Genomic DNA, 15,338 nt, shown 5'->3' with positions numbered 1-15,338 from the left:
TCGATCTGCAGAAAGATAAGAACGCCCACTGCGAATATCTGCATCAACAACAAGACAAGGCTCGATGAGCAAAACCTTTGCTTCTTTTCTTTTCCTTTCCTTTTTGCGGTCTACCCATTTTCGGAAATGACATATACGAATTCTATATCGAAGAATTGATGGTTTGCGATCATTGTAAGAGGAGAAAGAATTCATTTATTTCACTGGTGCTTGTGTGTGGGGACATATGCTGCATGATCATGAGGACTGCGTTACATCGTCCGCCGAGTCAGATCCATTACGCTATTGAAGAGACGAGGAATAATAGTTCCAATCTTTTGTTCTAATCCTAACGAGGTTGACCCGTTTATTGATTATTAAATTCAACTTTGATTTGGATTCGCCAACCAAACCCTCAATCTCTTTATGTCATCCCCCCCCCCCCCTAACAGTCTCTGTCTCTCCTAATCAACCCTCATGCAACCCCCGAAACCTCATCACGTATCTCGGCCAGTATTTATTCGCGGTTCTCCCTCCGATCTCATCGCACCACACACGCACACAGAAACACGCCAGTCCTCTTACAGCTCCGAAGGAAAAAAGAAAAAGAAAGGAAGAGGATAAGGGAGGAGGAGAAAGGAATGGGGTCTGATGCAGAATCACTGGTTCACGTGCTCTTGTGTTGGAAGATACGCAGAAGATAGGAAAGTATTGTAAATTGATATGTAATATTGTCTATCTTAGGCCTAGAAAGATAGGGATAATTATTTTCCTTTATTATTTCTTCCTTTGTAGTTAAATACAATGTATTGTGCTCATATTACAATATAGAGAAATACACAGAAATTCCCACACCTCATCTTCTCGATCTACCTTTCCCTTCACATTTTGACATGGTATCGAGCTTTGACTCGACATTGCTTCCGCACCATCTCTGATTGCCTACAGAACCCTATCCTGCAAAAGGGTTACCGAGAGGAATCAAGTTCTTTTGAAGGGAATTTTTTTTGTCAAATATGAACCCACCAGAAAACCAACCAGAGAATCTCACCTTCAATCCAGATGATCCAATGTCGACGACTCCTCAGACTTCCAGTGGTACTCCTCAGACCTCCACTTTTGTGACCGAACAACAACTCGGCCAGATCCAAAATCCACATGCGTATTGGCAGAATGCTCCGGCTCAGTTTAATCTGGGTCAGCCATTTTCGGCGTATCCCTACCAATGGATGCCATATCCATGGATCCCAGGGATGAATCCAGTCACATCATCGCCGGGTAGTATGCCGAGCGACGGAGGTCCACCAGCCAATATTGGGGCAGACGCGACCATCGGCCCGGAGCAGACGGGCGCATCGAATTTTTCTGGAACAGGATCTCAGGGACAATCTGGTGCGGGACTTCAGGGACAATCCCAGGGAATACCACCTGGTTTTCTTAATTTTCCGTTCGCGGCCGCCATGGGACGACTAGAGCCCGGCGACGCGCTCTATGTTTCCACTTTCGACGGACCGGAGTTGCGGCTCATCAGCCACCCTCTCACGGGTCCAGAGAATTACTCAACCTGGGCGCGAGAATTTCGGCGAGCCCTAATCACCAAAGACAAAGAGGGTTTCGTCGACGGGACCGTTCCGATCCCGACCAACGAAAAAATGGGAAAACAGTGGAGAAAATGCAACCAATTAGTCAGAACATGGATCGGTAACTGCATCAACCCAGAAATCGCGGCTGGGTTACCACCAACAGAGGATTCAAAAATTATTTGGGACAGCATCCGAGAAATGTACGGCAAATTGGATCGGGCAAAAAAAATTTCGCTCCATCAAGCGCTCAGCGAACTGAAGCAAGGAAACACATCGGTGACGACGTGCTTCAACAGGCTTTCAGCACTCTGGAACGAGTTGGAAGCCGCTGAAGAAAAACTGGAAGGGTCCGAATCAACCCTCCAGCAGTACAAGGCTATAAAAGACAGGGAGAAAGCGACTCGGTTCTTACTGATTTTGAACGATTCGTATCTCACCTTCCGATCGCAGATCCTGGCGATGGAACCACCGCCAACCCTCGGCCGAATCTTCCAGCTTGCGGTGCAAGAGGAGAATCAAAGGCTTGCTTCGTCGAACAGCAAGATCTTCAAACCCTAGCACTCGGCGGCAAGAGTAGAAAAGGAGAAGGAGAAAACCCTAGATCGAAAAGGAGGAGAGAACAGGGAGCAGCTAGGGTTCGCGGAGAACCGAGGGCTGCTAGGGTTCGCGGATCAAAAGCCCTATAAATGGGGCAGCTCGGACGGCTCAGATCGAATGTCGTGATCCGACGGCTCCAGAGGGACGCGAGCTTCGGATCATCTGGGCGGTGGAGATACGTCCGCTTTAAGAGGATCCAACGGTCCTCAAAATTCAAAAGGATATGGGCCAAATTTTCGAAATAAAGGCAAATTATTTTGCGATTTTTGCAAGCAGCCTCACCATACCATCGATACCTGCTGGAAATTACATGGCAGGCCTGGAGAAAAGGAAAAAAGAGGAAAAGAAATATCTGCAGCAGCCTACCAAATTTCAGGATCGATGAATTCTACTAATCAGCCTATTACACATGGGGAATATCAGCAACTTATGCAGGCTTTGCAGAAATTGGATGTCCAGAAAAAGGGAAGCAGCTTTACAGGTATTTCATATTGCCTGGCAAGTACTATTTCTAGAAATACCTGGATTATAGACTCAGGAGCCAGTGATCATATAGCATGTGATAGAAGATTATTTTCTGCTGTTAATGAAGAGTTAGAAAATCCTGTCACTGTGCAATTACCCAATGGAAGTGTTGCCTATGTCACTACAACAGAACAAAGGGAACTTAATCCCCATATTGTCCTTACTAATGTCCTCTATATTCCGGACTTCCAATTTAATCTGGTTTCAGTGTCTAGAGCCTATAAGGACAACTCTTGTCGAGTTCTTTTCAACACTGATACATGTCTGTTTCAGGCCCTTTCGACTGGGACACTGATGGGCTGGGGTAGTCTCTCTGAAGGATTGTTTTTCTGGAAAAGCTTGCCTGCAAATTTCAATTTTCCTTGTAATAAGAAATCATTGTGTAACTCAATTTCCAATGATAGAAATTTCCTTTTGCATTCCAGATTGGGTCATAGTTCTCAATTTCCTTATCCTCATTGTCAAATTTGCCCTCTTGCAAAGCAATCGCGTAATTCTTTCCCTTTAAGTCAAAGTCATTCGAGAAATATCCTTTCCTTACTACATATTGATGTCTGGGGACCCTACCATACAGTAAATCACGATGGATCTCGTTTTTTCCTTACTATTGTGGATGATCATTCCAGAGCCACCTAGATCTTCCTCATGCAGTCTAAAAGTCAAGTTGTGTCCCACTTGAAAACCTTTATTTCCTTATCCAAAACTCAGTTTGGAAAACCTGTGCAAAAAATAAGGACGGACAATGGGAATGAATTCTTTAATCATGAATGTGCGGATCTCCTTTCATCTCAAGGAATTTTACATGAGAGCTCCTGTACTTATACACCACAACAAAATGGAGTGGTGGAAAGGAAGCATCGTCATCTCTTAGAGGTTGCCAAAGCTTTGAAGTTTCAAGCTTCTATTCCAGATACATTTTGGGGGCGATTGCATATTGACTGCTGCTTATTTAATAAATCGAATGCCGACCAAAGTTCTAGATGGACAGTCTCTTTTCCAGGTACTTTTTGGAAAGAAGCCTGACTTGAGCCACTTGAGAGTTTTTGGTTGTCTTTGCTACGCTGCTATTGTCGGGCCCAAAGATAAAATGGGTCCACGTGCTCGCTACTGCATATTCATGGGATATTCTACCTTACAAAAGGGATATCAAATTTATGATCCGAGTACTGGAGAATTTTCTGTTAGCAGAGATATTATATTCCAAGAAACTATTTTCCCTTTTGTCCACCAGAACAAAAGTGGCACTGAACCAGGGCATTCTCCGACCTATTCTGCTGACGATGGATCTGCAGGTTCCAGATATATATTTATTCCTCCGCCGACGGATACACAAGGTGTTTTCAACTCCACTAACAGCACAACACCTTTAGAGGAAGCCCAGGATGAAAGACTGAATGATAATGAGATTTCTTCAGATCTACCTATCCTGCACTCACTTCCAAAGGAAATCCCACAATACATCTTCGGGAGATGATCCACCAAGACGTTACGGGACGTGCTACTCGACCTCCTACATGGACTAAAGACTATATATGTGGAGTCAGGAATTCACCAGGTATTCCTTTTCCAATCTCCTCTTATGTTTCATTCGATCGTTTATCCCCAATGCATCGATGTTGCATTGCTCGTATTTCTGAAGATCAAGAACCATCCAACTTTCATGAGGCAAGCACTGGTCCACGATGGCAAACGGCAATGGAGGCAGAATTGAAAGCCCTCGTGGATAACCATACATGGGATCTTGTTGCTTTACCTCCACATCGTAAAGCAATTGGATGTAAATGGGTCTACAAGATAAAATATCGAGCAGATGGATCGATTGAACGATACAAGGCGCGACTTGTGGCTAAAGGCTTCACACAGAAGGAAGGTTTCGATTATCACGAGACTTTTTCCCCCGTGGCCAAAGATGTCACAGTTCGCTCTTTTCTCTCTGTAGCAACTTCTCACGACTGGTCGTTACATCAGATGGATGTTCATAATGCCTTTCTCCATGGTGATTTAGACGAGGAGCTATATATGGAAATACCTCAAGGCTTACGGAGACAGGGGGAGAATAAAGTATGTCGTCTCCACAAATCCTTGTACGGACTCAAGCAAGCATCCAGACAGTGGTACGCGAAATTTGCTGAATCACTAATAGCTGCTGGTTTTCAGCAATCCAGATTTGATTATGCTGTATTCACATGGACTCAAGGTACGTCGTCTATCTACTTGATGATATATGTAGATGACATACTCATTATGGGGAATGATGAAATAGCTATCAAAGGCCTTAAAGGATACTTGCATTCTACTTTCCATATTAAAGATCTGGGATTGCCAAAGTATTTTCTTGGGATTGAAATTGCTCGATCTAGCCAAGGAATCTCTCTCAGTCAGAGAAAATTTGCATTGGAGATCATTTCAGAAGCAGGATTATCTGGGTGTAAGCCAGCTATAGTGCCTATTGAACAAAATGTCAAGCTGGCAACCGCTGATTATGATGTTGAAGTGCCTCAGGAGGCAGACCCTACTCTCAAAGATCCTTTGGGCTATCAGAAGCTTGTCGGGAAGCTCATATATTTGACTATGACTAGACCCGGACATAAGTTACGCTGTGCAGACACTTAGTCAGTTCATGCATAAGCCAAAACAGTCTCATATGAATGCCGCGCTGAAAGTCGTGAGGTACTTGAAGAAATGTCCTGGTCTTGGGATTCTTCTCTCTAGGAAGTGTGACATGAAAATGATCGCATATTGCGATGCAGATTATGCAACCTGTCCTATGAGCAGAAGGTCAATAACCGGTTTTTGTATCAAATTGGGGGATTCTTTACTTTCCTGGAGAACGAAGAAACAACCAACTGTCTCGTTATCTTCGGCAGAGGCAGAATATCGAGCCATGGCTAAAACCACATGTGAAATAGTGTGGTTGAGAGGATTACTTCAGGATCTTGGAGTGCATGTCAAGGGACCAACAAGATTGTTTTGCGACAATGATGCAGCTCTCAAACTTGCATCCAATCCTATCGTGCATGAGAGAACAAAGCACATTGAAGTCGATTGTCATTTCACCCGAGAAAAAATCCAGGAAGGGATGATTGAGACACAAGGGATTGGAACGCAAGAACAACCGGCGGATGTCTTCACCAAACCTCGTGTCAAAAACAGCATGCGTATCTCTTGAGCAAGCTAGGCGTCTTGGACATCTACAAGCCACCAGCTTGAGGGGAGTGTTGGAAGATACGCAGAAGATAGGAAAGTATTGTAAATTGATATGTAATATTGTCTATCTTAGGCCTAGAAAGATAGGGATAATTATTTTCCTTTATTATTTCTTCCTTTGTAGTTAAATACAATGTATTGTGCTCATATTACAATATAGAGAAATACACAGAAATTCCCACACCTCATCTTCTCGATCTACCTTTCCCTTCACATTTTGACATCTTGGTCTCCCTCCCCGCCCAAGGCCACGTCAACCCACTGCTCCGGCTCGGCAAGTGCCTTGCCTCCAACGACCTCCTCGTCACGTTCACCACCCCCGAGAGCATCGGCAAGCAGATGCGCAAGGCCAGCAACATCGCAGATGAGCCGGCCCCGGTCGGCGACAGCTTCATCCGGTTCGAGTTCTTTGAGGACGGGTGGGACGAGGACGAGCCGCGGCGCCAGGACTTCAACCAGTACCTGCCCCAGCTCGAGAAGGTCGGCAAGGTGCTCATCCCCGAGATGATCCGCCACAACGCCGAGCGCAACCGCCCCGTCTCATGCCTCATCAACAACCCCTTCATCCCGTGGGTCTCCGACGTGGCTGAGAGCCTCGGCCTCCCCTCGGCGATGCTCTGGGTCCAGTCCTGCGCGTGCTTCGCCGCTTATTACCACTACTACCACGGCCTTGTCCCGTTCCCGAGCGAGTTGGCAATGGAGATCGACGTGCAGCTCCCATGCATGCCGCTCCTCAAGCACGGCGAAGTCCCGAGCTTCCTCTACCCAACAACCCCGTACCCTTTCCTCCGTCGGGCAATCCTCGAACAGTACAAGAACCTCGACAAGCCCTTCTGTATATTGATGGACACGTTCCAGGAGCTCGAGCTCGAGATAATCGAGTACATGTCCCAGATATGCCCGATTAAGACAGTCGGGCCACTGTTCAAGAACCCGAAGGTCCCAAATGCGAATGTGCGTGGGGACTTCATGAAGGCTGATGACTGCGTCGGGTGGCTCGACTCAAAGCCTGCGGGGTCGGTGGTGTATGTCTCATTCGGTAGCGTGGTGTACCTGAAGCAGGACCAGTGGGACGAGATCGCGTACGGGCTGTTGAACTCTGGCGTGAACTTCTTGTGGGTGATGAAGCCGCCGCACAAGGACTCCGGCTACACCGTGCTGACGCTGCCCGAGGGGTTCCTGGAGAAGGCTGGTGATAAGGGCAAGGTGGTGCAGTGGAGCCCGCAGGAGCAGGTGCTGGCCCACCCGGCGGTGGCGGCCTTCGTGACGCACTGTGGATGGAACTCATCGATGGAGGTGCTCGCGTCGGGGATGTCGGTCGTTGCCTTCCCGGAGTGGGGGGACCAAGTGACCAACGCCAAGTACCTGGTGGACGTGTTCAAGGTCGGGGTCCGGATGTGGCGCAGTGAGGCGGAGGACAAGCTCATCACGCGGGATGTGGTGGAGAAGTGCCTGCTCGAGGCGACGGTTGGGGAGAAGGCTGCGGAGATGAAGAGGAACGCGCTGAAGTGGAAGGCAGCGGCGGAGGCAGCCGTGGCGGAGGGAGGGTCCTCGGACAGGAACATACAAGCGTTCGTGGACGAGGTCAAGAGGAGGAGCGTGGAGGTGGCGCTCGCCAAGGGCAGCAAGTCGACGGTGGTCGAAGCTCCAGCGGTGGTCAGAGAAGGAGCAGGGACCAATGGAAAGGTCAAGCTGGTCTCCTCCTAAAGGGAGGACGACGTGACGTGGCAAGAATCGACGCGTGGATGAGTTGATTAGAAGGTTCGACGAGAAAATATTGTGTCGGACATAATTACATTGTGGGAAAAATAAGTGGAATTAATTTGAGTATGAATCAGACCTGATGCTTTAGTTTTGGGAATAAATCATGCTATTGATGGAATAGGGCGGGACGGCCTTATATTTTGATTCAATGTTCTTGAAATCTTGTAGCAATTTGTAATCTAATCTAATTTTATATGTTCCTCCTTTTCCAAATCCTCCGCTCTTGCTTTTGTTATCCTTGTTTTAGTTCGATCTCACATTTTCCCTTTTTTTTAACTCACCTAAGTAAGGTATTCCACAAACCAATAAGAAGATTGAATTGATTTCTACACGTGTGAGCTCGGTGCTAATTCAGATGAGATTCGATGGTGACAACGTAATAATGTTTATAGAGACAAGTTTCTTATTTCCAACCTCTTTGTCAGTCTAATTAAGTAGATTGAGTCTATCTTATAATAACAAAGATGATGCGATAATGTAAAGGGATCGTTAGAGAAATGTCCGAGTTGTTCTTCCCCCAATCACCCAATAATTTCAAGTCCTAGCCTTAGTGAACAAAATTTACCGGCCATTGTCTTGTTTCCTGATTTAAATAGTTGTAGCCTAAACTTTTTACTTAAGACTAGACTCATGGGCTTAAACATGGTCACGGTCAATTGATAAAATAAAGCCTTATTAAGTTCCACCACCATCAGCTACCGCCTTACACGTGAAACGGTTGACCCGCGAAGCTTGACGGAAAGTAAAATTTTAATGGTTTTAATCGAGTTTATCGATAGATCACCTGCCGGATGGACTGAATTGGTACTGATGTAATATATTTAGAACATTTTTTAGTACTTTTCCCCACATAACCCAATAGCTCGATGTTGAACTTTATAAGCACCAGTGCGATTTGCAGATTCCACAAAACAAAGAATGAAGCAAGGGAACATTTTCTCATCCGCTAAGAGTAGGTTCATCCCAAAATCGATTACTTTATTGTGATTCCAGCTAAAACATATAGCCAATCTGCCACCCAACCAAACCTGAGGGAAAAGAAAACAGATTTTTACCATTTTCATTATCATCCCATTTCAAAATTTCTTCACATTCAGCTAAAAATGAAGCCACAAAAGACTTGATTATATCAAACTTAGGTTCCATTCATTTCGCGAAAAATGTAATGTTTCTATAAATTATTTTTCAAAACCCATTTTTAGGAAAATGAACTAGAATACTTTCCACCATTTGATAAGGGAAAGCTTTTCTTGGATGTACTCATTTTCAATAATTTTTTAATTATTTTATTTCTTTAAAATCAATTTTTAGTTTTTATTTATTTTTTCCTTTCCTCTTCATTTTGTCTTTTTCTTTTTTTCTTATTCTTCCTTGGCCTTGGCAGGTGACCAGCTATAGCCACAGCTTGCAACCAGCCATTAGTAAGCTTCAACCTCGCTCCAGGCTGGTGAGCTAGGCAAGGCTTGAGCCTCGCGCAAGGTCTTGGCAAGGCTCTGGCCACCTCGGGCAAGCTCAGCTTTGCCAAATCAAGCGAGGCTCTACCTCGCCAAAATATGACAAGCTCGAGCTTCGCTGGCCGGTGATGAGGCTTGAGCTCGTCTATGACTAGTCAATGGTTACAATCGTGGCCGGCAACCAGATAAGGCCTAGGAAGAAAAAGTAAAAGAAATTAAAAAGGGAAACATACGAGAAAGTGAGGTGGAATAAGTTATGGAAAATATTTTCCTCAATTTTGAAAGTGTTTTTTCTAATATCGGAAAACGTTTTTTTAATTAATTCATTTTCTGTTAAACGAATACTAAAAATTTTTTTCCTCAAAATTATATTCCGTGAAGCGAATAGAACCTAAGGGTGTGTTTGTTTCACGGAAAACGTAATGGTTTTGGAAAATATTTTCCAGGAAAACAGTTAGTTTTCCTTTGTTTGGTGATATGTGACTGAAAATATTTTCTGATGTTTGGATTGCATTTGAAAAATGATTGAAGGTGTAGAAGACATCGACGAAGAGGAAGAGGAGGGAGTGAAGCCAACGGGAGTGCAGGAGGGGCTAGGGTTGGAGGAGGCGGTGGTGATGAAAAGGAGGGGTGAAGGAGAAGGAGAGAGGGAGGAGGAGTTAGGGTTTATGTTCATAGGCAAAAAAAGAAAAGAGAAAATAAGAAAAAAAAAAAGAAAGAAGAAAGAAAAGAAAATATATAATAATAACAAATTCAAAATTTTTAATTAGAAATTCTTTTTAATAATAATTTTTTCATCAAGTAAGGACCTTAAAATATTTTGGAAAACGTTTTCCGGTTTTTTCAAAAGGGAAATCGTTTTCCTGAATTTAAGCTTTGGAAGGAAAATATTTTCCGTTTACTAAGAAAATATTTTCCGTTGACTTATTTTTCTAAAAAAAAAACCAAACGCTGAAAAATGAGGAAAACGTTTTCCAGAAATTGTTTTTCGCAAAACAAACACACCCTAAGTAAGGCATAAGAACTGAAATCCCATAATCAACAACATACTTTCTGATCCGAATTTCGATCAGCAGTACCCTGTGTCTTTCCCAGCTTCCATTGATCACAAAGAGAGAGACCTCGGCCGCGCAGTTAAGGAAAAAAAATCCATTTTTGTCAAGAGAAAAAACAAAAAGCATCACCTGCTTGATGACGAAAGAGCTAGCAGAGCCCGCGACGATGTAGACGAAGTTGAGATTGCTCTCTCCAACTTCTCTGATGTCCAGGTCATCGAACTTCTCCCCAGCTTCGAGGCGAGGGCGGGCGTGTGCTGGATGTACTCTACCAGGGACTTCTTGTCCAGCGGCCGGAACTAGGGGTGAGCGGTTCCAAGTTCCGGTTCGGTTCCGTCTGAACCTGGAACCTACCCTCAGGTACAGGTTCCTCAAAATGAGGAACCTGGAACCTACCCGTGGGAACCGAGAACCTGGAACCTACCCTATCACAGGTTCCAGGGTCGGTTCCAGGTTCCAACAGGTTCTTTTTTCTTTTTATTTTCAGATTTGAACTATAACATATGCGCACGTTACCCAAAAAAACTATAACGTACACGCACGTTACCAAAAAAAAAAACTATAACATATGCGCACGTTACCAAAAAAAATTATAACGTATGCGCACGTTACCAAAAAAAATTATAATGTACGCGTATACTACACGGTAACTTCCCATTGACATGTTATCTTAATACATTAACTTCGCACTGCACAACAATAATAGAATATAATTAGAAATTTCAAAACAAATAGAAAACTAGAAAGTAGAATAAAACACCACTAGAACAAGAATGTCTAGAGGTACAAGTTTTGAAAACAGTTTCGATTAAACCCTTAAATGAACTCAGAAAATTCTGAAATTTGGACACGTTGTATTTAAGACCTAGAGGTACAAGTTTCATGAAGAAATCATAGTCCAATTCGTTCTGGATTAAAAGATAAAATTAATTTTCTTTTCCTATTCTCTACTTGCACAGTTTTTGAAACATTTTTGGTTAAATAGGCAAATGAACTACAAAAATTACGAAATTTAAATATGTTTTAGGGAAGACATGAAGAGAGATATTTTATGCAGAACACATTTCCAAAAGAACCTCATACAAAATTATATAGTCCACGCATTGCAACTTACAAGATCCGAACACATCAGATTGCACAGTTTTAGAAACATTTCCGATTGAATACCCAAATGACCTTCAAAAATTATGAAATTCGACTATGTGATAGACAAGACCATAAGGTAGATACTTCATGAAAACATCAAAGTCAAATTCGTCTAGATAATTAAATATGGATGGTTAAAATCCCTGTTCGTAGTACCGTAATTCCAGATCTAACCATCTCCAAAGGACCACGATTTCACCTACCTATTCTTGTTTGTTTTCTCTAAATGTTTGATATGTTGTACCTCAGGATGTCCTTTACAACTTTTATTAAGAAACCGAAGTGAATTTCGACAAAAAGGTTGCCTTATAGTCCATGCATTCATCAAGGGTCGGTCCCAAAATCTCCAGATCCAGTCTTTCCAAAGAATAACGATTTCACCCACTTATATTTGTTTGTTTTGTCCCAAATTTGAGTATGTTATACTCCAAGAAGTCCTTTACAACTTTCATTTAGAGGCCAAAGCCAAACTTCAACTAGAACATCACATACAAGTCACTAGAACATCAGCTTTTTCTGCCCTAAGTAACCGGTTCCGGTTCCCAGAAAAAGGAACCTGAACCGAACCGGTCCCCTTGGAACCGGGAACCGAACCGGACCCTCCTCCGGTTCGGTTCCGTTACCGGGTAACCCGGAACCGCGCTCAGCCCTAGTTGGAACTCCACGAAAGCCATGATGGAAGCGGTGTCACCGGCAGGGACACGGGCAGCGGTATTGAAAGGGTCCGAACTCGGGCTCGGGCTCAATTCACGAGGTACATACGATGAAAGTTGAAAGAAGATGGGAAAAAGGTAAAAGTGTCGAATAGGATGCTCTGGTTATCTGAACCTAGCCTTCTTCTCGGAAGAGAGAGGGAATGAATGTCTTTCGTGTTGACCCATTTCTTTGACTATATATAGTTTCTCCGTTTTCTTCGTGTTCCATCAAGCCCGGCTGCCAATTAAGGCATCAACTTAGGCTAAAAATGCTGGGAAATGATAAGCTGACGATACGGTCACCCTTGGAAGAGCGACGGTGCAGGCTGCACCTCGCATTTGAAACTGGACAACTTGCTCGTCTGGTTTCCCACGGAAATCGGACCACCTTTTTTTTTCTTTGCTAGATATTATTGAGGAGTTGTCTAGAGAGTTTCCCACTGTTGGAGCTCTCTCTCGTATCTATCCCCCTCTGTCTCACCCTTGGGATACTAGGGGTGAGCACGGTTCCCGGTTCTAAAGGGACCGGTTCCCTTTTTCTGGGAACCGGCGGTTCTCGGTTCCGGTTAGGTTCCAAAAAAACCCTAAGTTTACCCTAGTCTCACTCAGTTCACTTCACACTTCACACTGCTCACCCTCTTCTATCTCTGTCCGACATTGCTTGCCCTCGACGAGTTCCTCAACAAATCTCCACACGGAGTTGGGCCTCAAGTCCCTCAACAAGTTCCTCTCCGGCAAGACCTACATCTCCGGATAACGCTTCCTCAATGAATCGGACGATCACCTTCTTAGATCTCCACACGGAGTCGAGCCTCAAGTCCCTTGATGAGTTCCTCTCTAGCAAGACCTACATCTACGGGTAACGCTTCCTCGACGAAGCAAGCGATCGCCTTCTTGGATCTCCACACAGAGTCGGGCCTCAAGTCCCTCAATGAGTCAAGTCCCTCAATGAGTTCCTCTCCAACAAGACCTACATCTTTGAGTAACACTTCAATCTCTCTCTCTCTCTCTCTCTCTCTCTCTCTCTCTCTCTCTCTTCTTTCTTCGCGCGGGGGATCGATCGGTCGATCCGGTATCTTGGGCCCCTTGCTTGTTTGGGAAGTTTATCAGCATCGTTTTCGATGGTAGAGATCAGCTCACGAATGAGGAAGGACGACATCAAAGGTGTTAAAGATTTATAAAACAACAATCAAAACAGAAAACATCTTTGTTGTTCGAGGGAGAAAAAGGAATAGAGCATAGCACTTCATACGTCTTGTTCAAAGGAAAAAATTGTCGAGTACCACAACTAAATACAAAGCAGAAACTGCTCACATACGTGCAATACATAACAGCACACAAATGTGCTATTAACTTCCTAGAAAATAGCAAAAACACTAACTGCATAACTAAATGAACTTGACTGTAAAATAAAAACAGAGGAAACACAACCAAGCATTAGCAGCACTGAGACAATTCCAACAAACTCCTCCTTAGATTAGTTGCTGCTGCAAACTCCTATTTTCTCTCTTAACAGTTCAAATCTTCTAGCCTGAAATGGGTTTGTGAACATGTCTGCAAGCTGATCTTCATATTTGCAATAGACCAACTTAACTTCACCACTTTGTTGCACCTCATGCAGAAAGAAAAATTTGATTTTGAAATGCTTGGTTTTGCCATGGAAAACTGGATTCTGTGATATTGCTAGAGCAGTCTGATTGTCCACATTGACTTTGATACAATCATTGGAATTCAACCACAAATCCGTCATTATCTTCTTCAACCACAAAGCTTGATTTGCAATTGCAGTAGCTGCTATAAATTCAGCCTCTGCAGAAGATTGAGCTACAATCTCTTGCTTTTTAGAACACTAGGAGAAATAAGCAGAACCAGGACTAAAACAATATCTAGACGTACTCTTCATGTCATCTATTGAACCAGTCCAGTTACTATCAAAAAAATCCTTGCAAATTAAACTTCTGACCTTTCTTAAACTTCACACCATTGAGATATCTCAATACCCTTTTTGCTGCAACCAAATGTAACTGACTAGGACTACTCATAAATCTGGATAAAACACTCACAGCAAATAGAATATCTGGTCTAATTGCTATAAGATACATGAGACACCAAATCAGACTTCTATGCATAGAAGCATCTACTGCATCTGTTTCATCATTCTTCTGCAGCTTCTATTTAGCAGCCATAGGAGTGCTTACACTTCAATAATCTTCCATCTGAAGCTTCTTTAGAATTTCTTTCATGTATTTTTTCTGATAGATGAAGATCTCATATGAAGCTTGTTTGACTTCCAGACCCAAAAAATAAGCCATCTTTCTCAAGTCTGACATCTCAAAACCTGTAAATAGATCTTGCTTCATATTCTCTATCAATTCCATATCATTCCCTGTCACTAATAGATCATCTACATAAAGTGACATAATTACAACACTATGATTCACCTTCTTAACATAAAGAGTGAACTCACTTAAGCTTTTTACAAAGCCAAAATCCTTCAAATATCGATCTATCTTCCCATACCAAGCTCTTGTAGCTTACTTCAGTCCATATAGAGCTTTCCTCAACCTGTATACACTCTCTTCTTGCCCTTTGATACTGAAACCTTCAGGTTGTTCAACAAAAATCTCCTCCTCAAGCTCTCCATTCAGGAATACAGACTTGACATCTAACTGAAATATAGGCCACCCATTTTCTACTGCAATAGCTAACAGTAGCCTTATTGTATCAAGTTGTGCAACAGGAGCAAATGTTTCAGAATAGTCTACTCCCCATATTTGTGCATAGCCTTTCACAACCAGTCTAGCTTTGTGTTTATTGACAGAACCATTAGGATTAAGTTTTGTTCTAAACACCCACTTAACCCCAATTATATTCTTATCAGATGGTCTGTCAACAAGCTCTCATGTGTGATTTTTCTGGATCATTGCAATCTCCTCCTGCATTGTTGCAATCCACCTCTAATCCTCCTTAGCTTCCACAAAGTTAGATGGTTCGAGCACTGCCACATTGCTTCTTTCATAGATTTCAGCAAGTGACCTTGTGCCTCTCACTGGTAAGTCATCCATACTGTCTTCCAATCCATCTACAACTTCATCAACCTCTACATCTATTGCAAGTTGTTTTTCGAACTACTGCTGTTCTACACTCTTTCCTTCCATCCAAATCCACTCATCTTCCTCTAGAAAAATAACATCTCTGCTCACAGTCACCTTCCTTGTCATGGGATGGAAAATCCTGTAAGCCTTTGATAAAAAACTATACCCAATAAAGATTCCAAGCTCTGCTTTCTTATCCAATTTGTCTCTCTTGACCTTAGGAACATGAGTGTAACAC

At 43.3% G+C, this 15,338-nt stretch overlaps 1 protein-coding gene across 1 annotated transcript; it reads left to right on the top strand.

Moving 5' to 3' along the window:
- The first annotated feature begins 5,328 nt into the window (after positions 1 to 5,328).
- Positions 5,329 to 7,853, top strand: LOC104431595 (gallate 1-beta-glucosyltransferase-like). Its single transcript, XM_039302465.1, has 2 exons — positions 5,329 to 5,842; positions 6,052 to 7,853. The coding sequence occupies exons 1-2, from the start codon at positions 5,329 to 5,331 to the stop codon at positions 7,596 to 7,598; spliced, it is 2,061 nt and encodes a 686-aa protein (XP_039158399.1). The 3' UTR covers positions 7,599 to 7,853.
- The last annotated feature ends 7,485 nt before the right edge of the window (positions 7,854 to 15,338 follow it).

The sequence above is a fragment of the Eucalyptus grandis genome, chromosome 9 (assembly GCF_016545825.1).
Source record: "Eucalyptus grandis isolate ANBG69807.140 chromosome 9, ASM1654582v1, whole genome shotgun sequence".
NCBI classification, from domain to species: Eukaryota; Viridiplantae; Streptophyta; class Magnoliopsida; order Myrtales; family Myrtaceae; genus Eucalyptus; species Eucalyptus grandis.
The sequence above is the reverse complement of the archived record's forward strand: the minus strand, read 5'-3'. Positions and strand labels throughout refer to the sequence as shown.

Coding starts and splice junctions, on each gene's coding strand:
- LOC104431595 (XM_039302465.1), top strand. CDS start 5,329: ATGAATGCCGCGCTGAAAGTCGTGAGGTACTTGAAGAAATGTCCTGGT. Junction 5,843..6,051: donor TCGTGTCAAAAACAGCATGC/GTATCTCTTGAG, acceptor ATTACAATATAG/AGAAATACACAGAAATTCCC.